The following is a 22698-nucleotide window of genomic DNA, read 5'->3' on the forward strand; positions in this document are numbered from 1 at the left end:
TTATTTTAAAATTTTTATATTTTCTAGAAATAAAAAAATGGACGTACACTCTGCTAATATTTATTTATTACAAAACTTAAGAATAATTTCATAAAATTCTGGATTTAAAATATTCATAATATAATAATATATATTTAGTTTCAGAATTTTTTGAGCATTTGCGAACATATATTTATCTAAATAATTTTTCTTATTTATTTTGAGAACTTATAAATTCTTATTTTTTAAGTTGAATTACATGTTACGTTATAACGTTTAAATACTTTTATTGCGTGTGTATATATTTTGTTGTGTGTACGCGTATTTTATGTAATCAAGGATGTCCGCAGGATTTTTTCAGGAGAAAGAGGGCTTGATATAAAATGTCACTCAGATTGGTTGAAATATATGCTTTGATATTTATACATCTATTAGTATTAATATATAATAAAATTATATTATTATAATTTTTTTTTTATTTTCCAGGGGGACGCATGTACCTTTCTTTGCTCCCTGTTGCCCATATATATAATATGTAATTTACTTGTCAAAGCTTTGAGAATCATAGACAGTTAAAAGATATTATTTATTTAAATTTTAAAGTTCAGATATAAATATATTCAAATATAATATGTACATATTTATTCAAATATGAAAAAAAAGAATATATATTTATATTATAAAATATTATGATTTTTTCGCTTCGTATGTATTTATTATTATGATTTTTAAATATATTGATCAGATATAGATTTCCGTCTTTCTAAATAATTATTGATAATAAACTATATATTTGAAATTAAATGTGTCAATTTTAGGCTATCAAAGTGTTCAATTTTTATCGATTAATGTACATATATATACGTATTGAAACAACTGTAACAGCCGGCTATTCAAGTTACACTTGTCATATAATATGGGAATTGCGTAAATGGAACACTTTTGTGAATGAAACCATCTCGCAGCGTCATTATATCGTCTATATCACTGAGCTCGTTATATGTTACTTGAGATTTCTGGTAAAATCTTGATGATTGAATAATTTGATTTTCCTTCGATTTATCCCTTTATTAATTATATATATATATATATATATATATATATATATATATATATATATAATTGTATTAGAGCTCTGATGCGCGATAACATATGCATTTCATCAGTAATAAAAAAAAAAATTTCAAAAAAAAGTTTTTATATTACGATGACAAATGAATTAATTTACATTCAAATATAAATTTACATTTAATTACATTAAATACAATTTACATTTAAATATAAATTTTTACTTTAATAATATATAAAAGTTTATTGTATTTAATTTGAGAATATCAGTAATATTTCTAAATACAATAAAAAGAGGATACACGCATGCGTATGAGTATTTTGATTTTTGTACGCAATTCGGTAAAATAATTCAGTATTTTATAGCTTTCAGATTTAATTATACGACAATCACATGCATTACAAACAACAACTACACAGATGTTAACTTAATATTACGTCGCGGAATTGAATATAATACTGACAAAAATGAGAGACCATGAAACGGTCCTTTGCAAAAGCAAAGATCAGTTTAATTTTTTAATCGGAACCATTGTCTCTTGACTGTATTTACAATGCTAGGTTGAAGTTTAAAGCGGATGTATACATATGAATGTACATACATACATACATCGGTATGTATGTCCATCGTCCTCGACCGTTGCCGATTCTTCGCAGCACGCAAGCCCACAACAGGTAAGGCACATACTCGCGGTTACATACGAGTATCTCATCCACGACGAAAAACAACTCGCGTGCGCGCGCGAGATTCCGACATTGACACGCGCGACAGTACATTGTGTCGTTTATCGCATCAACCGACATACAATTGGTAGCTAAAAAATTGGAGAAAGAGATTTCAACACATTTCTCTGATGCGTGTCTCTCTCTCTCTCTTTTCGACGATTTAAATGTAAGTATAAAAAAACATCGTTTCGCGCCATTATGCAGATTTACTTTTATATACGTGAGAAACGATGAAGAATCATAAAGATATCGAGAATTTCAAGAGTTTTAATTTGTTTTTGCTTCAAATTATTTTTACAAAATATCAAACCTTTTACATTTTGGGGAGGATTATAAATTTGATTCCTTTTCTCTCTCTCTTTCTCTCTCTCTAATTTTTCTAGTGTTTATTATGAATTATCTGTAAAATATATTTACACATTCGAGAGAGAAAGAAAGAAAATTAAGTTATAAAAGTTATTATTAAATCATCAAGTTATCATAGTTACGCAATTTTCATAAAAATTTGGAACTAAATTTATATATATATATCAATGTGTGTGCATGCATATATTATAATTACATATTTGCTAAAACTGTTTCATAATTCATGATACATTTCATAAAATTCACTTATCATCGTGCTCTTAGTGTGATAATATGATAAAAATGATAAATATGAAGCGCAGAATGTTTGCGAGAGCTCGCAACAATTTTTATTTCATAAAGCGTAACAATTTCTCGAAATTGCAATAAAATAATTTTATTAAAAATAATTGGGTGCTTACTATAAAATATATACTATATATTTTATAAATATATTACTATAAATATATGCTACATAAATGTGTAATATGTTCGAGTAACGATGCGAGACCATACACAATAGACAAATATGGATCAGGTTAAAGATTAATTAGATCTGGAAAATTATTTTATATACATATATGTGATTCTCTCACGCGACATAGAAAGTGATTATTTATTAATTATCTTCTCTCTCTCTCTCTCTCTCTCTCTCTCTTTATAAAAAAAAAATTACGAAAAGAAGATACACAAATGCCAAGTGTTTATTCATGTTATCTCTTATTAAATAGTATTATCAGTGAGAAAGTAAGATATATCATACATGAAAGAGATATACATACGAATCACTTTTTCGCAGATAAGATCGCAAGAATTATGCATATTTGAAGATACGCGATATTGAATGAAACAAATAATGTTATTAATTATATAATATGTCAACATACATATATATGTATAATGCGAAAATAATTATTAAAATCTATATTCAGTCTATTTTAATATATGCAGTGGAATAGAATGAATCTCTCATTATATCTTTTTTTTTTCACTTTACAATAATAAAATAGCAAATCTAGTGAAATTTAATGATGCTCTTATTTAAAATATTATCAAAAATTATTCTCAAGATTCTCGTAAACTTGCAAAAGCTTTTCATAACAAAGATAATTGAAATAAAATAATTATAATCCAAATATGTAAATTAAAATAGGAAAATATGTATCGCGTGATGCCGATGAAAGATTATGATCATCCATTTGACGAATAGCACGAATAGTCGTCACGCACATACATACCGACGAAAGTATAATGGCGAATTGATGCGTGCGTGAATCTAATAGAAACCATTTTAACAGACTTGTTCGAATTGTTGCTTTACGACGTATCGTCACTCGCTATCTATATGATTGTAAGAGATTGCCATAAAGTTATATGTATATGTATGTGTGTCTACTTACATACGTATTTCACTTTCATTTCATCGCAAAATAATGGACGGTTCGGTCGAAACTTGTTACACTTTTCCGAGATATCGACTTTTGCTGCCTAGAAACAGACCACGTGTACGATTATCTATGTCTCGCGAGTCGGTAGTCTCTTTCTCTTCATTTCAAAATATCTTCAAGAAATATAAATTAATTAAAATATATCGAAGGTAATTTATAATAATGTGGTAGATATAATGCACAAATACATATATGTATGTATATTGATATCATGTAATTGTTGGTGAGTTTTTTCACTTTTCGCCTTTGCAAATTTTACATTAATTTCATTCAATAAAAATAATTGTGTATAAGTTATATAATTTTGATAAATTTATGCCAAAATCACTCTTCAATTGTTCAATTCTAAGAAATTTTTGATCGATATTAATGTGTTTCAATCAATTTTCTTTGCAATCATCACTAACAATAAATTATGATAAATAATATTTATTACTTTAATATTTAATAATTAATATTTAATATTTATACTAATAATTATTACTTCGTGTAATTTCAATTTCCATAATTCTAAAATAAATATTTCATTTAAAAACAAATTTACAAGTTCTCGTCACGAAATATCAGAAAATTTTTTTCCAAATTTAAAGATTCATTCTCAGAAATGTTTAATATTAGTGCAATTATAATCTATAATATATGTATTGTTTTATAATATGTATTATATGCACAGTGAGACATCCATAGAACACCTTTAAAGTGTGACATTGGTTTCTTTCGTAAATAATTAACGTTTATATATATATATATATATATATATATATATATATATATATATATGTATATATAGAAAAGCGGACATGCGGGTGAAATCAATCTCCGCTTATTGCGGAACGGTACACCGATCGTATTAGTGGTTGAAAATATTGATGAAACCCCAAGTAGCCAAATTACTCGAAACTACTACTATATAGATAAAAAATCGATCGATTTTGATAAGAATTGAGGAATTTTCTCATAAATATTAAGATTTATTTTACGCAAGATCGACTTTATTATCATGAATATATATATTATTCGCATCGTCCTATAATTCATCGTGTCTTAACGGCCGTACTTATTCCGAGTAGACTCGAAAACAAAGTTTGTCCTCGACGATAGAAGTCGATTCTAAATAAAGTATGAATACTTTGCGAAACAACACGTGTTATGTATGGCAGGAAGAAACGCGCGCGCGCGCGCTAATCGAGGATATACACAATCGTTTAAAGTACATTGTGATGAGAGAGTTCTTTACCCTAGCCATCACATTTTGGTTCAAGGTCCAATTCGAGTATGCATTATATATATATATATATATTACTTTTTTATTAGTAATTTTTTTATAATTTTGTTTGGTTTGCTTAAGATATACATCGGATATATGTACATAGAAAATATATAAAAAATAAAGGGAGTGTCTCAGCTCTGTTTAAATTTTAAATATACATTTTTGAATAAAAAAAATCCCACGAGGATTGATAAGTAGATTGAGAAACCATCCAAATTATAAAATCGATAGATGAAGATATATATTATATCATTAACGATTTCCAATACCTATAAGGAACATTGTCCTTGTATAACTATGAAAGGCTTCATTAAGTGACCTTAGAGTATGCGGTATATATATGTATAGTACATATATTAATTCTCTTAAGCACGTAAATATAAACAATTTAAAGTTTTAGCGTTTCTGTTTAAAAGATTTGAGACAAATAAGTACAAATAAAAATGATTAAGAGATATCAGTTTCAAAAATTATTTCAATATATAAAATTTACTAATATATATCAAAATGACAATAAATATATATATATATATATATATATATATATATATATATATATATATTTTAAAGCAGATTAGTTTTTTACGCGAATAGATGTTTTAATTTTTAAATATTCATCGTCGCTCTAAATTGAAATATTAAAAAGATGTATATAAAAAAAAGATTCAATTTGATTATGAAACTATTTTACTTTCGAAGGGATTAATTTTTTCGATCAAGGACTAAAAAATTGTAAAAAGCCTCGGCCGCGAACGTTAATTCATCAGATAGAAAAGCACACACGTGTCTCGGCTCTCAGCACGCATGTGTCATTGTGCGCTAATCGCGCACCAACGAATCGAGCCTCACGGAGACCAACCGCATGACAGCGCCGCGAGAAACGGCGTCGCGACGCTGTCGTCAGGCGTCGGGCGCGGATCGCGGGGAATGGAAATGTACGAGTATGCGGGATGTGGGCGGCGGTGGTGGGTGGTGGTGGCGATGGCGGTGACGGGTAACGAACGGGGAAGAGGCAGCAGCGCCTCCGTTGCGTCGCGTCGCGTTGCGTGGCGTCGCGTGGCGTCGCGTCGGCGGCGTCGGTATTCCAGGTCGCTTTCAGTCATTTCAATAGCCGCGCGTTTCGATCGTTTTCATGGCTCCTCGAGATCTTTCGAGAGACAAGTTCGAATCCGAGCACAAACGCGCCTCTTCCAACGACTGTCGCTCTCATTTTCTACCGTCCCTTCTTTCTCTCTCTCTCTCTCTTCCTTCTCTTCCTCGTCTCTTTTTCCGTTTCATTCATAGTTTCTCGCCTTGTGTCTTCATTATTACCAATGCACTTGTCTCTGGCGCTCCTCGCGTAGTCTCTTCAAGACTGCCTTTTGTAACGCGCGCTTGTTATCGCCCACCGCCCGGCCTACAGTCAGCCTTTCGTGAATAGCTCTGGTGCGAATACTTGACCGAAAGAATACCGTCTATTGCTTGGAATTTAGGGAGTAGCCGGCAAACGAGCGTGACGTCTTCGCGAATGCACGCGATGAGATGCGATGCGTCAAGTGTACACATGTGTATACATATGTTATTTGTGTGCGTGTGGTGTGGCATCTATCATAGTGTCGGCATGAGACGCGGCTTTACAATCTTCTTTTTGCCATTCTACCGTTCTAATCACTCTGCCAGTGACTAATTGAGCTTTGTAACCGAGATCGACTCCTCGCATGGCTGCCACATCGCGCGTCGACGATCACGTCGACATTCGCCGCAGCCGAGGAGACACTTTGGAGCCGGCAACAGCAAGGGCAAGCAGGTACTATGTCGTAACGCTACCCCATTGCGAATAATGACGCGAGGGTCTCTCAAAATCTTTTTTAGCGAACGATCGACTTTGCATGCATATTTGTTGTGTCCGCGCTTGTGTGTGTATATATTTGTAAGAGGGAAGAGAGGGAGGGGTGTAGGTGCCTATTAGGTTCCTCGTCGATCCGCGCTTCTTTGGCATTAGATTACTTTTTTAGAATACTTTTTTAGAATACTTTTTTATTACGAATGTATATGCTCGATACGCTCGCTCACGTGTTTGAGCAACATATGTGATTTATAGCGCAATAGTTGAATGCGTATGCGCACAGTTGAGCGTTTTAAATTTTAAGAAAAAGAGCCGTGTTGAAAAAGAATTAATCTTTTGTATTTAGTTTGATTTTGTAGAATGATTATATATATATGATCTTCTATTCAGTCTTGCAAAATAAAACCATATGTGTCAAAAAATGAGAGAAGAGATTCTTTATAAAGAAGAGATCTAAAAACGTAATAGTATTATATGCTGGTCCAAAAATAATTTCTAGCATGATAAAGTATTCCGCGTATTATTGCCTTAATACTCAATTTATTAAAAAAATTATTTATTGGATGTGTGTATGAAAATTTTCTGATAATATTCAAAATTAATATTTTAGTTACATTATACAAGTAAATCAATATTCTTCTCAAACAGTATCTTAATTACATTATACGAAAGAGACAAAAAGCATTCAAAAGCCACCGCGGTAGTTCGTGCGCATGTGTTTTTTATAATCAAATTACATTGATATTTTAATTAACAAGTGATGGACACAATCACAAAAAGCGTACATTTTGATTCTTTTTCTTTTTTTGGACTGTCTCCAGCGCAATTACAAAGAATTTCTGTCTCGAAATTCCATTATATTACATTTACCTTCTTACAACATGGATGACTGTTGTAAGATTGCTGTTACATTTTTGATATAATACATCTCATATACTTTGTAATTGCGCTGCAGATGGTCTAAAAAAGGATCGAAATGTACATTTTTAGTGATTGTGTCTATCACTTACAATTAGTTAAAATATCAATGTAATTTGATTATAATAAGAAATATGCGTATAATTTATCGCGCTTGCTCTTGATTGCCTTTTATTTCCCTCATATGATATATTCGTAACAATATTTATTAATTTATTTTAATTATATTATATTATTAAAAGATATTTATCAAGTATTATAGATTAAATACTTGACTAAATTAGTAACTCTCTCAGCTTATTTCCTGTCAAAGTTCCATCTCTCTGTTATACATGAATAGAAGTGCTCAAGCACGCATTGTGTGGTGATAATCGAGCGAATCACATACATACATATATGTATAAAGAATCATAAGATTCATAAGAATACACGTACTTTTCTAATTGCTGATTTCGAGCAATTAATATTTTTTATATAAAGTTTTTGATATATATATATACACATATCATATATTGATAAGAATGTCAGAATACTCGCTATAATATGTCTTTTAAAGATGTCAATTTTTTTAATACAAATTAGCTCGAGACAGAATGAGATAAGACCTACATAGATAGGAGGAGTATGAATGCCGTTGTGACTCATTGTATATAAATTTGTGTATGAATGCATCTAGCGAGAGGATACATATTTGCAGCATACCCGTAATGCATTTGAATCCTAACGAGAGAAAAATGCCATTCCCCATATATAACGATAGTATTTTGAATGTAAGATCCATTTGCGAAGTGTATGTATGTGTGTGTAAATGCCTGTATAAATCTTTCAACTATGCATATAAGAACATATATATGTATATGTATGTATGTATTCGCTCATAACGAAGATCATGACCTGCGTGATCAAATGAGATCACTTCAGTCTATTTTTTCTCTATTCGCTTTAATCTCGCCTTCTCTTAAGTGCGCATAAAATCAGCGCTAGTTACATTGTTGTATGAATAATATTGCGTTCCTATCAAGTGTTTATCTCGTCAAAAAAATTTAAAAATTGGCCAGAAAAAATCTGTCAGTATCAGATAATAAACATGAATATATTATAAAATATGCAGCGCAATATTATAATATAATTGATAATATTAATTACTAATTGATAATATTAATTATGTGTAAAAATGTGAAGATTCTTAAGATTTTAATAGTTTCCTTGACAATACTTCATTATATCTTTCTTCAATTTATAAAGTCATCCAAACGATCAAATAATATTTTGCAACATTAATCCAACGTACGTTTAAAAAAACCATTGATTTTTTTTTAAATATCGAAGATAATATAATAAGCGACGTATATTAAAAATGTAAAGATTTTCTCTCTGACAACAACGTATCTTTCGTAAACTGACGCGCTCCTAACGTTCACTCCTAAATCGTAATAAATGAAAGCAAACGCCTATATGGCGCGACGAGAGAAATTTCGCGTGTACATGATGACGTACATGATACGCTGTTATGGCGTAGAAGTTGATCGATTACATTGTCGTGCGCGAACCTTCAACCCTTCGCCTTCGGTTTAATTACCGGCACGCGATCATTCGCCGGCCGCCAACGCATTAAAAAGTCCTAGTTTGAAAGCTCATTCGATGCGCATATCTGCGATGCAGTCTTCTTCGGGAACAAATTCTTCAAGAGTCAGATAATAATCTGTTATATACATGCTCTTTATACATTTTCCTTTTTCTTTCGCTATGATCATCGTCCTCTTTTTCATTATGAATCATAACGAACGAAATGATTTTATCTATCTTTTTGTCACACTATCTGTAACTCTGTATATAATATATAAAAGAATATATACACAGATATATATTCTTTATTAAAAATGCACTTTTTCTTTACATTGCGGTTTCTTTGATCAATCTTAAGAATCAATTTTTCTTTAGCGTTTATTTTTTGGTTATTATTTTTAAACACGTATTTTAAATACAGTAGTCGAGTCATGGTATTCGCATAAATGAATTGACGCCTACAAATATGTACATATTTCACAGCTTTACGCGAAAAAATCTATTAATATGAAGAATGAATATTAAAAGCATATTGATATTAAGAAGTACTGATAGCATCATGTAAAGAATACCACACGGTATTCGCAGAAGCATAAAGACGAAGTATATTGTCGCGTGTAAGTGTGAAATTAACCCACTTTATGTGTCCCGAGTAGAATTTAGAGTAGAATTTTGTACAGTCTGATATTACAGCAACATTATGATACATAATTAATTACATAATGTGCGCGTAGGCTCTGTACTATCTAATTATATATGTATATATGAATCATGTATGAACTGTAATAATAATGTGAATAATACACATACGAAATTCCCCTTGTTAAGCGCAAGACTCAAAACTTCTCTTGAATTTTTTGCTCAATTTTCAAATGATTTTTCTCCATACAGAAATTTTGAGACATTTCGTAACGTTTTGAATAAAACGATTGAAAATGAAGGACTTTTTGAAAACTCAGTTTCAAAAGAACCAATAAATTAAATATTCATATCAAAATCATATCAGTTAATTTCATGTACATACTTTAGTGTGATAAAGATTTGATTTACAAAAATATATCAAAATAATATTAAAAGTACGAAAATTATGTGTAATATAAGATGATATCTCTCAACATCCTTGTTAATGGAAAATTGATCAAGAAAAATTTGTGATTTTCAGAAAATGCGAGGGATAATGACAAATGGAAATATATTATGTCGATTAATTTCCTTGTTAAAAATAAATATAATGATTATTTTTTATATGTATCTAATAGACATTAAAAAATGCGTGCGAAACGCGGATATAAATATTTTTTTTAATATTTGCTAGAATCGTGAAAGAGAGAGAGAAATTTATTCGATTCTAATAAATTGTAATATTGATGACATAAAGAACCATATGCATCACCATAATTATTCTTTTATGCTTCCCAATATGCATACATGATGTGCTCTCATATAATGCACGTATAATATATGCAGACACATTTATTGATATTCATTTGCGTAAAAATGTACTATGACTGATATATACCGGATGTCTATAAAATTTGTCCCCACTTCCTATAATGTATACTTCTCTATAAAGGGTACGCAAAAAACTGCTTCAAATTCAAGATGACGCCAAATTTTTTTTTTATAAAACCAAGATCAAATCTGAATTTTTTATGGAAAGGATTTAAAAAGACCAACACTTTTACACCCCGAACGTTTTTTTTTAGTATTTTCTAAATAGGAGTAACGCTTTTCTGAAAATTAGATTTTTTGAACTTTGACCTTAAATAACTCCCGAACGGGTCAATGTATCAATCTCCGGTTTGTGCCAAAAATTTAATTTCTTATGCTCTTTCAAACAATATACTATAATAAATAAAGTTCTATTTGAAATTTTTGTGTTGGGGCTCCTGAGGCCCCTGGGGCACTTTTGGAGAGACAACTCCCTCTACCCCTTTAAAAAAATAGTCTTTCGAAATGATCAAACATGTATTTTGCCGTTTTTCATAATTTTAAGCCGTTTTCAAAATATCGAGAGTGGAGAAAGATTTTATAGATACCTTATATATGCATCTTGTATATATATATATATATATATATATTCGCGTTTGCTATTAAAAAGCTTGCATATATATAAAATTATGAAAGACTTATTTATAATCATATTTATGTATTAATATATAAATATTTGGTTACATTTGTCTGTTAATTTTTATCTGTAAGCGATATGGATCGCGAACTTAACATTTTGTAAGTTTAACTAATAATAATTTGTATAATTCATAATATATTAAATTCTCTAATTAAGAAATTTATACGCGTTTAATCAATTCTTTTTTATGATTTATTTAATTGCAGGTATTTGCCGCAACGTTCGATACCTCAGAAAATACGAGAGACCTGAAGGAAACGGGTATATGAAGGAGATTCTAAATCTTTCTCAGGATATATAATGCGCGAATTGACAATTCATGGCTTTGTTGCACGAATTAAAATAAATAATTTTTCGTGCGATATCGAAGAGACACATGATGTAATGATTGTCCCAAAATAATTCAGTACATAAAAAAAAGCTGTTGCATTTTTATTTCTTCTTCTATGAGTGATACGACAGTGTGTCCTGTCGCAATGTCGAAAAACGAGCGGGTCTTGCGATATTGCGCGCTCGAATCTTGAAAGAGCGGTGGAATATCATATTAAAATCGCATTAAAATAAGAATATATTTCGACTAAGAATATGGAGGATATAAAAGTGCCGAACCTGGGGCAAGCCGCTTCGGCCGCGTGTTCAATGGCGACTAATTTCTTGGCGCCTGTGAAGACTGAGCGCCAGATTTACGAAAACTCGATGCTCGAAGATGATCCTAATGCCAATTCGGTAGTACCGTCGTCTCAAGAAGATAAGACCGTGCCTAGATGGGGTCCAAATCACAAAGGTGCCCAAGAGCTTGCAAATTTATATAGTACCGGTATGTAGATTTTTTATCGCAATCATTTAAGACTCTAATCGTACGGTTGTGTTCTGTCTGAAATTTATTACATGACAATTTACTCTTTTGTATCGATTGCACATTGCACAGTTTTTGCTTTGGCACAAAAATGCAGAAGGCACAGTATTTATTAACGAATACAAAATTTTCGTAAGTGCATATTTTATCAAATACCAAAGAAATGCTTACAGATTTGCGCATTTTTCATGACATATTTTATGACGATGCAAGATTTTTAACTCTTTACAAATTTTTTCCAAAAATCTTATGTTGCGTATTACTATTTAAAAAAAAAGTCATTATAGATTGCTACTTTTACAAATTGATTGATTTCAGGAAAGAGAACACAAGAGTGCATCTGTGTAGGAATTTGTATTACACTCATAGCCGTGAACTCTGTTCTTGTGCTCATCAGATTACGATTGGAAAATTTAAGTTCCATAGCAATAGCTGCATTATGCGGTATTATCACGGCTGATTTTGGATCCGGTTTGGTTCATTGGGCCGCGGATACCTGGGGATCTGTTGAACTTCCGATTCTGGGGAAGGTAAGGCACTTTTATGATAAAAAAAATGTGTGAAATTTTAAGTACCTTAATTTATCATTATGTTCTCTCTTTCCCTAGAATTTTCTAAGACCATTTCGTGAACATCATATAGATCCTACCAGCATAACGAGACACGATTTCATAGAAACTAACGGTGATAATTTTATGGTCGCGATACCAGTGTTATCCAAACTCACGTGGGATTTTTTAACATTGCCCGAAGTAGAAATGCAACAGAAATTTGTTTGGACGTGTTATTGGTTCTTACTTGCCATTTTTGTAGCAATGACTAATCAGGTAAATATTTAATTAGAAAAAAATAAATGTTAAGAAAGTATAAGTGTTTTTGAGAAAAAATTAATCAGTTTTACATTACAAAATATTTCAATTTTATCTCTCATACACTTTATTTTGTCTTGTCATATATTTAGTGTTGAAATGTCCAGTTTTTGTTCCCATTTTATATAAACAAAATATTTACGAAAGATTACTTTGTAAACTATTGTTGTATATTTATAAAGAATTATACAGATATAATATATTTATAATAATATACTTTACAGATACACAAATGGTCGCATACATATTTCGGTTTACCTACTTGGGTTATTTGGCTTCAAGAACACAGAATTATCCTGCCAAGAAAGCATCATCGAGTGCATCATGTCGCGCCTCACGAGACTTACTTTTGCATTACTACAGGATGGTTGAATTGGCCCTTGGAAAAACTCCAGTTTTGGTACATTTTGGAGGTGATAATCGAAAGGACTACCGGTTGTAAACCCAGAGCAGATGATCTAAAATGGGCACAAAAACGTTCTTGAGAATTAATAATTGCCCTTCTTTCATTACTGTACATTTTATTGTACAATATTGTACAATCAAGATATTTAACACACAGCCAAATATCGAAACGAAACTTAAACATCGAACTATGAAATAGAAATTAAGTGAAAAGTTTGTATGGGCAATAGTAAAAGGTTTGTATGCATGAAATCCTCAATTGCCAGAAAAATGTACACACACACATACACACACATATGTATACATATATATACACTTTTTTTCAAACTAGTATGAGGCTTTTTATGAAGATGAAAAATTGTAGCATTAACATATGTAAGGATATGAGCAGCATTATTGGACATATGCTTTTCAAGTTTTACACTATATTTTAATACATATGCGCAATAATGTGTACGTATATATATTTATTATATACATACACATATGTGTGTGTATGTGCATGTATATATGAATAAATAAGGAATAAGCTTACGAATTTGCAATCTGACGATTCTGTCGACACTACTGATATTGATAATATCTTTACATACCGCACACTCACCATGCAAATTGCACAAACTATAAATTTTATTTTAACATGATATACAAAGCAATTTGTAGAAAAACATCTGATGTTAAAGGTCAGATGTATAGAATAGGTTAAAATATCTTATGTATCTTTTGAAAAAATTAATTGCATTTTTCTAATGTGTGGTTAAATTGATAACAGAAATAACATGAGAATTTATATAACACGTGATAAATATGATTGTTTATCTATGATTTCGACATTATGTATGTACATATACATATAATCGCATATAAGAGGAAATTTGAAATTTGAAAGAGGATATTTGAAAATTATTAAATTGTTAATTTCATGTATAAAGATATCTGGAAAATACTATCAATTTTTGATGAATTAACATTTTTCTCTCTCTCTGTTTGTTTCTTTCCTTTATTAAAAGTTCAATTGCAAGTGTAACATTTACTGAGACAAATATTCATCTCTTATATAAATTAAATTGAATTCCCTGAACCTGCTGCTTTGTATGAGATCAAAAATCAAAATTTTGAACCTGTTGTTTTGTATGAAGTCAAAAAATCAAAATTTTTTTATAGCACAAAGAGAGAGAAAGAGAGATATAAACATCAATTGATTGAAATTATCAATGCTAATTTCAAGTTTTAGATTTTTTTAATTAAAAGTTTTTTTGATTTGTTATAAAGATTAATTTTATTACAGCAAAACATAGAAAATATTTTGTTACGTATTTTTGTTTTAATAATTTAAATATTTGTTTATTGTTATTTTTTATATAAGCAAATTTATTAATTTTATTGTTAAAATTTGGAGCTAAGAATTGTAAAATAATATATCATTGCTGCTTGATAATACTACGTATCATGCATAGTAACAAAATATGTGTAATCGTTGATGCCGCATGTTGAAACCCCATAGTGCTATAAGAAATATATATGCATATATAAAAACTATAAGAAATGAATAAATGCGCCTTCTTTTATTATAGAAAAATATTATTTATAAATTATTAGAAAAATAATTTAAAATTAAGATTCTGAAAGAAAACACACACTATGATACATAAACAATCGAGACAAAGAAGAAAACAAAGAAGAAATAAATAATTATACACACAAATTGCATGAGAATAGAAAATTTTTACACAAAAATAATAATGTGTTACTAAAATTTAGTTTTTTGCACGCATATTTTTTTGCATCTTGCATACTCGTTACATTTCTTAGCTCGGAGCATAATTAAGCAGATAATAATCGCAAAGTGCTAAGCAAGTACAAGTCGTAGGTCGTAGGTTCAGGGACCAAAAGCGACTTACCGCTCTATGTATAAAAATCTTTTGAATGCTTGGTTTAATTTTGATAAAGTTATACAGTTTGTATGTCTGATAAACTGTTTACAATATTTTTGCTCATCTACAAACGCTTTATTATTCGCTAATGTCAAAGCATACAACTGTAATACATATGTTCAATATACTTTAAAATTTGAACACAAATTTTAAGTTCCTTATTTGCAAATGAGAAATTATCTTCTAAAGAAAATATATTATTTATAAGTAGAATCACAGTTACTGTGATTATTGTGTAACCATTGTTATTGTTATAAAAGAGACAAAGTATAAATTTCAAACAAACTAGTCATATTAAAATCCAGCTAGATTTGAAACTACTTTATTCTCATATAATGTGTGATGAGAATTATTTAATATCGTTGTGAAATATTAGATCCAAAGAGACAACTTTATTTATTTATGTATTTATTTAATTAAATTATCAATATATATGAAATATACAATAAGTTTCTTTATTTCCTTTTTAAATCATACGCGATATTTTCTCTGTGGTGAAGTGATTAAAATATCTTATAAATATCTGAATTCAAATACTCAACTTAAACTTTAATTTCGGGAAAGAGAAAAAATAAGCTTTTTATATATAATGAATATAATTATATGTTAGGCGAAAAAATAATGTTGTAAGAATTGAATGATTGATTGATAAATTCAATAAATGCAAACAAAAAAGCAGAAGCGTTTATTAAATCAAGAATATAGATTGCTGTTAAACAAGTATTAGAAACTTCTAATACAAATAGAAATGTATAGCTATTTATAATATTAATAGAAGGAATTTGATAAAAATCTACTGGATTAGCATATTTTACTCTAGAAATCTATGTTTTTTGAAGAAAACATTGGAAAAGCTTGGAAATTGTTTAACTAGCAACATTATTGTAAATATTCAATATACAAGATATATGATGTTGGACTGAGCTGTTGGATTTGAAATTAATATGTATATAAATTTTACAAACGAACAATTTTGCTTACCCGTCCTCGTTATGACATCAATATAATTTATGTTGCTATCAATATATATATAAGGGTATAATTTAATAATGCAAGCGCTCAGAGATCTATAACATCCCAAAAACTATATTTGAATACTATATTTGAATTTGTTCATATAGTAAAAGTTGTATATGTGTGCACGCACTCGTCACGCATATTACACAAGGCAGTATATGAACGAATTCAAATGTAATATATAATTTTAGTATACATACACATATATACACATTTTTATATGAGGGATAAATATTATATTTCGTTTAAACATATGGCTCTTGTAATGAATAAGAATAAAAAATGTAATTAGAAATATGCCGAATGAGTGTTGGATATGAAAAAATTTGTATATTATAGTTATAAATAATAGAATGCTGATGGTGTGGCAATATTTGACAAATAAGAGCGAACATAAATATTTATCTGATCTTAAAATTATAAATTCGTGATAGTAAAGCATATAAATTTTGCGAAGCTAACGTTATAAGAAAAAGAGATAAATGCAAAAATTCATTCTAAATATTTTACATAACTGATGTTTATATGTTACTGCGCGCGATAACGCATAAGGAAATAATTGAAAAAAAAAATACCAAGAAATAATACTATACCGTTATTTTCATATAATCATAATTATGCTTTTTTTTTAATGATGTGTAATATAATTGTTTTATACTGTGGCCTTAATCTCTTCTTAAAATTTCTTTGATATGTAACTTTAATTTAAATTTTCTTTTTATCTTAAAATATTAAATGCATTAATTGAATATTATTATGATTTCACAAAATCTTTATTTGCATTTATAGTTTTTTTTTTTCAATTAAGTAATAATAATTCAAGTTATTTTATCAAATTCTCAGCAAAATTACATAAATAATAAAAGACAAATTATATAGAGCAATGATGCATTTGCTGCTGCTACTGCTGCTGAAAGTACAAAGAGAATAGAAGACAAGAGCTAGCTGTGCATATATTATAAATGTATTATATTTATGTAATATTTTGCAAATGTGATCTATGTATGCGCATGTCCTTTTATATTATAAGTATATTTACTGGATTGAGATAAAAAGGAGCAAAATATTTTTGTAACGTAATGTTAACTTTCTTATTCAAATTATGAACAAACAAATTTTATGTATTGTTTTTATATTCTTTTCTATTTAGCAATTAATTTGTGCATAAAACGCTATATCTAAAAAAGCAATTGCTAAGATGGTATAAAATTAAAGCAAGCTGCATTTTTTTATGAAATATATTATTAATAATTACTATTTAGGGAGTTCATGATGAAGTAAATAATCTTTGTAAGGGCAATATATGTTGCATAGCAAACAAGTGCATGTTAAAGAATGGACTGACGATTATATATGTATATAAATAAACAAGAGGTCACGTTTTAATCTTTCCATATAATTATTTCACATTCATTAGAATATTTAAAAAATATAATCAGGTTATATATGTACATAATATAGTTATCATCATTTACAATGGAGACTACATGATCTTATTATTTTTAGTCATAAACGAAATCGTGCTTGTGAGATTTAAAAAAGTAAATAAAAATCTTAAAAACATATGATTTTGTTTAAACATATATATATTGATATACATAAAAGATATTTATTTTAATTGTAACTTTAATCTGATACATATTTTTTAATCAAACAATCATTGTTTTGAACATAATTGCTTGGAAAGGTTAAATTGGAACATTTGTTTATACCTTTCCGATTTTTAAATTATTCATCATGAGTTTTTTAAAGTAATAAAATGTATGATAGAGATCGCGCAGTAAAATAACTACTTTAACGACCTATTGGAACGCCTTTGATATTATTGAAACAATAAAACGATCTGCAAAGCAGGAGGATCATGTGTGTATATTGTTATTAGTATAATAAACAAATTTATTCTAACACTAGTCGTTATATACTTTATTTATTAATATGTCGCCGCAAATACTCTTTTATCATCCTTTTTTATAAAATTTTTATGACAAGAAGATACAGTTTAATAAGGTATCACAGAAACGAATACTTAAATAAAAAATAAAATTATTTTTCTATACCTTTTTCTCAAAACACTATGCAATCCAAAGAATTTTATTTTCCTTCATGAATACACCGCACTTTATTATTTATATTTTTATATAAGAAACAATGCGTTTGGGTAAAAGAGTGAACGTGCGCGCTTAAAATGATGATTATGATTTAAAAATTTTCTAAAAACTCGCAGAGCAGCCAATATAAATATTAAATACATAGATACAATATAAGAGTACGATTTTATTTAATGTTTACCGACATATATCGGATGCGGTTGATTGGCTACCGAAATAGATAATTTCTAGAGTCTCTATCAAGATTCTAGGAATTTTTTATCTGATAGCCAATCACCGCATCCCACAATGTCGACAAACGTCAAGTAAAAACCCTTCAAAAAATTTAATCAATCAGAACAAAGAAATTTTAGCTACTTTTGTTTCAATTAGTCAAATTCCAATTTTTAATTGTCAACAACATATGATACGGACTTAAAGCCTCGTATCAAAAAAAAAAAAAAGGCAGAGATGGAACATGAAAATCATGAAACAAAGCTCTATCTATATTTAATGTATCTATGATTCAGCTGAAGAATAGACAGTATACATTAGACACTTGATTGGTTAATTTTTACGCATATGCAAATATGCATTATGCATTATCCTTTCTCTCCATCGGCAGTCAAATATAAATACATCGATTTAAATACCGTATATTATATTACATATCGATTGCATATTCACATCGCATATTATATTACAGTAAATTAGTTTGCATACAGCAAAATTTGCCGGTCATTGTCAGTGCAATTAAAAAGGAAATAATCCAATTGCTCTTGTACGCTAGACATGGCTGAACCATTGGATTAACTCAAGGGAAAAGCAGAGAAAGAGCTTTTCTATATGTTTCTATTTATGCAACTGCAAATCTGCAAATTTGCGACTTTTTATATAAACATCAATCCACTTCGTCGTTTATATTTATGCAGCTATTGTACGCAGCTAACGTTTGTATTGAATCTTTAAAAGAAATCTTCAGATCTTCATCAAATAGTTTTTATATCTGAGATATTTTTCAAATTTATAAGATTAAAAAAATGTGAAGAAAATTAAAAAAATGCGAATGTCGTAGAGGTGACAAAAATGTCATGCTCTTATTGACACTAATTGACTTATACTTCTTGATCAAATATCACCTTTGATCTCTCATTTATAAATGATTTTATGAGAACAAAACAAACTTGGCAGATTATACACTTGTTTCCAACAAGATGGAAAAGATAGAACAGAATCTTGGATTTGTGGATATGCTGGAAGAAAGACGAAAGGATTGTGACTTTTTTTGGGCTACACGTCCCATGAATCCATTGCTACCGCATATGCTGCCAGCGGAATCAGTTTACAATAGAGACGAGATAATACGTTCTGTTTTGCTTGACACACAGGTCAAAGCTGCAATTGATACAATAGCAAAGAAAACAGGAGTTGAAGTTAAAGATATCGAGAATAATGCTCGCGCTATGATAAATGAAATGGCTAGCAAAGCAGATTTGGCAACAGTACGTTGGCTAGGTATTGTTTTAATATTACATAATAATAAGTCATTTTTTAATCTTTTACATTATTTTGTCTTGTGATTTTTTTTAAAAAAGTCAGTAGAATTAGTATTGATATGCATGTGTGTATACATGTATATACACATTATATATTTAATTTTTTTTCGAGTTAATGCATTTGTTATCATGATAAATTTAATGGATATTTAATCTTAACTATAAAGTGCTACTTTAGCAAATCTAATTCAGCAAATGATTCACTATTATATATCTTATCTTTTGTATTTAAAAATTTTAGGTATTTTTATTACAAAAGCTATAAAGAGAATGTTTTCAAAGATTTATGTAAATGAAACCAATCTTTTCAACTTGAAGAAAGAAACACAGATATCTCAGATACAGTATGTTTATGTACCAACTCATAGAAGTTATTTGGATTTTATTCTGCTATCGTACATTCTTTTTTCTTACGATATGGCATTACCAAATATCGCGGCTGGAATGGATTTTTATAATATGAAAATAATTGGAGAACTGTTGCGTAAAACTGGAGCATTTTATATACGACGTAGTTTTTCTAATGATTTATTGTACAAGCAAATTTTTCGCTCATATATCAACACTATTGTTAGTCATAGTGATAGGGCGATAGAATTTTTTCTCGAGGGCACTCGAAGTCGTAGTCAGAAGAGCACAGTGCCGAAATACGGTAAGCAGTAAAACATTTTCAAAATTAGAAATAGATATTACATTTCATATCTTTTTTTACAGGTCTCCTATCTATTATTTTAGAAAGTTTACTTCACGGTGATGTACCCGACATACATTTTGTACCTATGAGTATTAGTTACGAACGGCCACCAGAAGAATTATTATTTATTTACGAAATGTTAGGAGTTCCGAAGCCGAAAGAAAGTACGACCGCGCTTTTTCGGTCACTTTCCATATTACAAAATCCTTTCTCTCATGGTTGCATTTACTTTAATATCGGGAAACCAATCTCCGCTCGCCAATTTGTAGATACAACACATCGCAAAAGAAAAATCATACATCCTTCCTTCAAAATTCCATCATCAGTTATAAAAGATGTAGCTTATTTTATAATAGAATCACATAAAAAAAATACTGTACTTATGCCGATCAATATTATTGCTTTGCTTCTCAATGAAAGAATTCAGATAAAACCAAAGGAGCCATATACATTCGATTCATTGATTAAAGATTATCAATGGTTCAAAAGCTTTATCACCAAATCGTTGGGAGTAATAATGTATGAAACTAAAAAAATGTAAGTATATTAGACTTACTTTGTATTATGTGATATTGTAATATTTTTAAGAATAATTTTGTGACTTGTTACAGTAATGATGACGAGATCAAACAAGAAATATTAGAGTCTTTAAAACCACATAATGAACTAATTGTTCTTGATCCATCAAATACATTAAAACTCAAACAACGACATAAAGGAATTAAATTACAAGATCAATCAAACATCAAGGGACATTCCTTATCTGAACGGACTATGCAAATAGCGGTACCTGCCATTAATATTGCAATCTATATCAATCCAGCTTTGGCTTTTCTAGTGGAAGCAGCTTTCATTACTGCAACAATAGAAGAAAATGGCACCCAAAGCGGTAACAATTGTATTTTTATTTATATGTGATGTAATAATAAGATAAGGGTTGTAAACATAAATAATTATCAACTACTTATATGTTTTCTTGTCCAAATGGAATATATATTAGATCAAAAGACCTGTTTCATTTTTTCTTTTTTTTTTATATAATACTTATATTAATAAGCAATAAAAGTTTTTCATCAATCTTATATTTTATTCAATATTAGGAGTAGCTTTGGAACGATATCAATTACTAAGAAAATTGCTCAGCACAGAGTTTGTATTGCGCCCGATTGATAAAGATTTAATTAAAACAGAATGGGAAAAATCATTGAATATATTGTTGTCAGAGAATTGCTTATATATGGTGCAAGATTTGATTCGTCCAGGAACTAATACACAACTGTTTTCTATTTTGCATAATGTTATATTACCTTTCATAGACGTTATATATGTGATATGTAATTTATTATTTGAGGTAAGAACAAAAATTTATTAGCAAGTAACTCTGATACAAATAATGAGAAGTAATATGCATTAAATACATTCACTTTGAAAATCTCGTTTTAGTGGAATGAAAGAACATCGGGCAAACTTGCGGATCGGACGATTCTTGTTGAAGCACAGAAAGAAGTTGAAAGATTAATGTTCGAAACTAGAGGCTGGTGTCAACACCCCTATTGTTTATCTCTTGATCTTTACAATACAACATGGTCCAATTTATTATCGCAAGGTATCGTGATTGCACATCCCGAACATACCAATATATATCGAACGGATAAAGCAAAATTAGCATACCTTATCAGCATATTGCGTGAGTTACCATTGCAACGTCCCATAGGGACTTACATCGATGCGTTTCCTTTAATTATGTTAATGCCATCAGTGAATACACAAGCTAAATTATAATATCATTTCATCAATCTCATTTATCGCGAAATAACGGTTTCAGTTTGTTAATACTAACAGTAATAACAATATTAATTGACAAATTAATTTTGAATTGAAAAATGGTGTCGGAAGCGTGTTGAGATACGCGCCACTAATATGGACATTCCAATTTTGTTTAACAAGAGAATAATATGATGAAATTATCAATATACAAATATGCTCTATTATTAATGATACAAT

The 22698-nt window shown here is 29.3% G+C and overlaps 2 protein-coding genes across 6 annotated transcripts; both read left to right on the forward strand.

Annotated features, from left to right (window-relative positions):
* The first annotated feature begins 1444 nt into the window (after positions 1-1444).
* On the forward strand, positions 1445-18262 carry LOC126849112 (plasmanylethanolamine desaturase). Of its 3 annotated transcripts, none has more exons than XM_050590670.1 (5): positions 1445-1939; positions 11483-12093; positions 12451-12662; positions 12741-12959; positions 13226-18262. In XM_050590670.1, the coding sequence occupies exons 2-5, from the start codon at positions 11862-11864 to the stop codon at positions 13484-13486; spliced, it is 924 nt and encodes a 307-aa protein (XP_050446627.1). In that variant the 5' UTR covers positions 1445-1939; positions 11483-11861; the 3' UTR covers positions 13487-18262. The 3 variants fall into 3 exon arrangements, with proteins under 3 accessions (XP_050446627.1, XP_050446626.1, XP_050446628.1); XM_050590669.1 differs by lacking the exon at positions 1445-1939 and adding an exon at positions 5750-6622; XM_050590671.1 differs by lacking the exon at positions 1445-1939 and adding an exon at positions 5750-6261.
* A 708-nt stretch (positions 18263-18970) lies between these two features.
* LOC126848760 (dihydroxyacetone phosphate acyltransferase) lies at positions 18971-22488 on the forward strand. Of its 3 annotated transcripts, XM_050589926.1 has the most exons (7): positions 18971-19381; positions 19636-19959; positions 20242-20652; positions 20715-21231; positions 21306-21583; positions 21795-22045; positions 22138-22488. In XM_050589926.1, the coding sequence occupies exons 1-7, from the start codon at positions 19291-19293 to the stop codon at positions 22474-22476; spliced, it is 2211 nt and encodes a 736-aa protein (XP_050445883.1). In that variant the 5' UTR covers positions 18971-19290; the 3' UTR covers positions 22477-22488. The 3 variants fall into 3 exon arrangements, with proteins under 3 accessions (XP_050445883.1, XP_050445884.1, XP_050445885.1); XM_050589927.1 differs by having other exon boundaries at positions 18971-19959; XM_050589928.1 differs by lacking the exon at positions 18971-19381 and having other exon boundaries at positions 19840-19946.
* The last annotated feature ends 210 nt before the right edge of the window (positions 22489-22698 follow it).

This window comes from Cataglyphis hispanica, chromosome 4, assembly GCF_021464435.1.
Source record: "Cataglyphis hispanica isolate Lineage 1 chromosome 4, ULB_Chis1_1.0, whole genome shotgun sequence".
Classification (NCBI taxonomy): Eukaryota; Metazoa; Arthropoda; class Insecta; order Hymenoptera; family Formicidae; genus Cataglyphis; species Cataglyphis hispanica.

What these genes read in the sequence shown, in the direction of transcription:
- LOC126849112 (XM_050590670.1), top strand. Translation starts at nt 11,862, where the DNA reads ATGGAGGATATAAAAGTGCCGAACCTGGGGCAAGCCGCTTCGGCCGCG. An exon ending in AACTTCCGATTCTGGGGAAG is followed by an intron (nt 12,663 to 12,740) that starts GTAAGGCACTTT and finishes CTCTTTCCCTAG; the next exon opens with AATTTTCTAAGACCATTTCG. An exon ending in TTGTAGCAATGACTAATCAG is followed by an intron (nt 12,960 to 13,225) that starts GTAAATATTTAA and finishes TATACTTTACAG; the next exon opens with ATACACAAATGGTCGCATAC.
- LOC126848760 (XM_050589926.1), top strand. Translation starts at nt 19,291, where the DNA reads ATGTTTCTATTTATGCAACTGCAAATCTGCAAATTTGCGACTTTTTAT. An exon ending in TTTATATTTATGCAGCTATT is followed by an intron (nt 19,382 to 19,635) that starts GTACGCAGCTAA and finishes CAAACTTGGCAG; the next exon opens with ATTATACACTTGTTTCCAAC. An exon ending in GGCAACAGTACGTTGGCTAG is followed by an intron (nt 19,960 to 20,241) that starts GTATTGTTTTAA and finishes TAAAAATTTTAG; the next exon opens with GTATTTTTATTACAAAAGCT.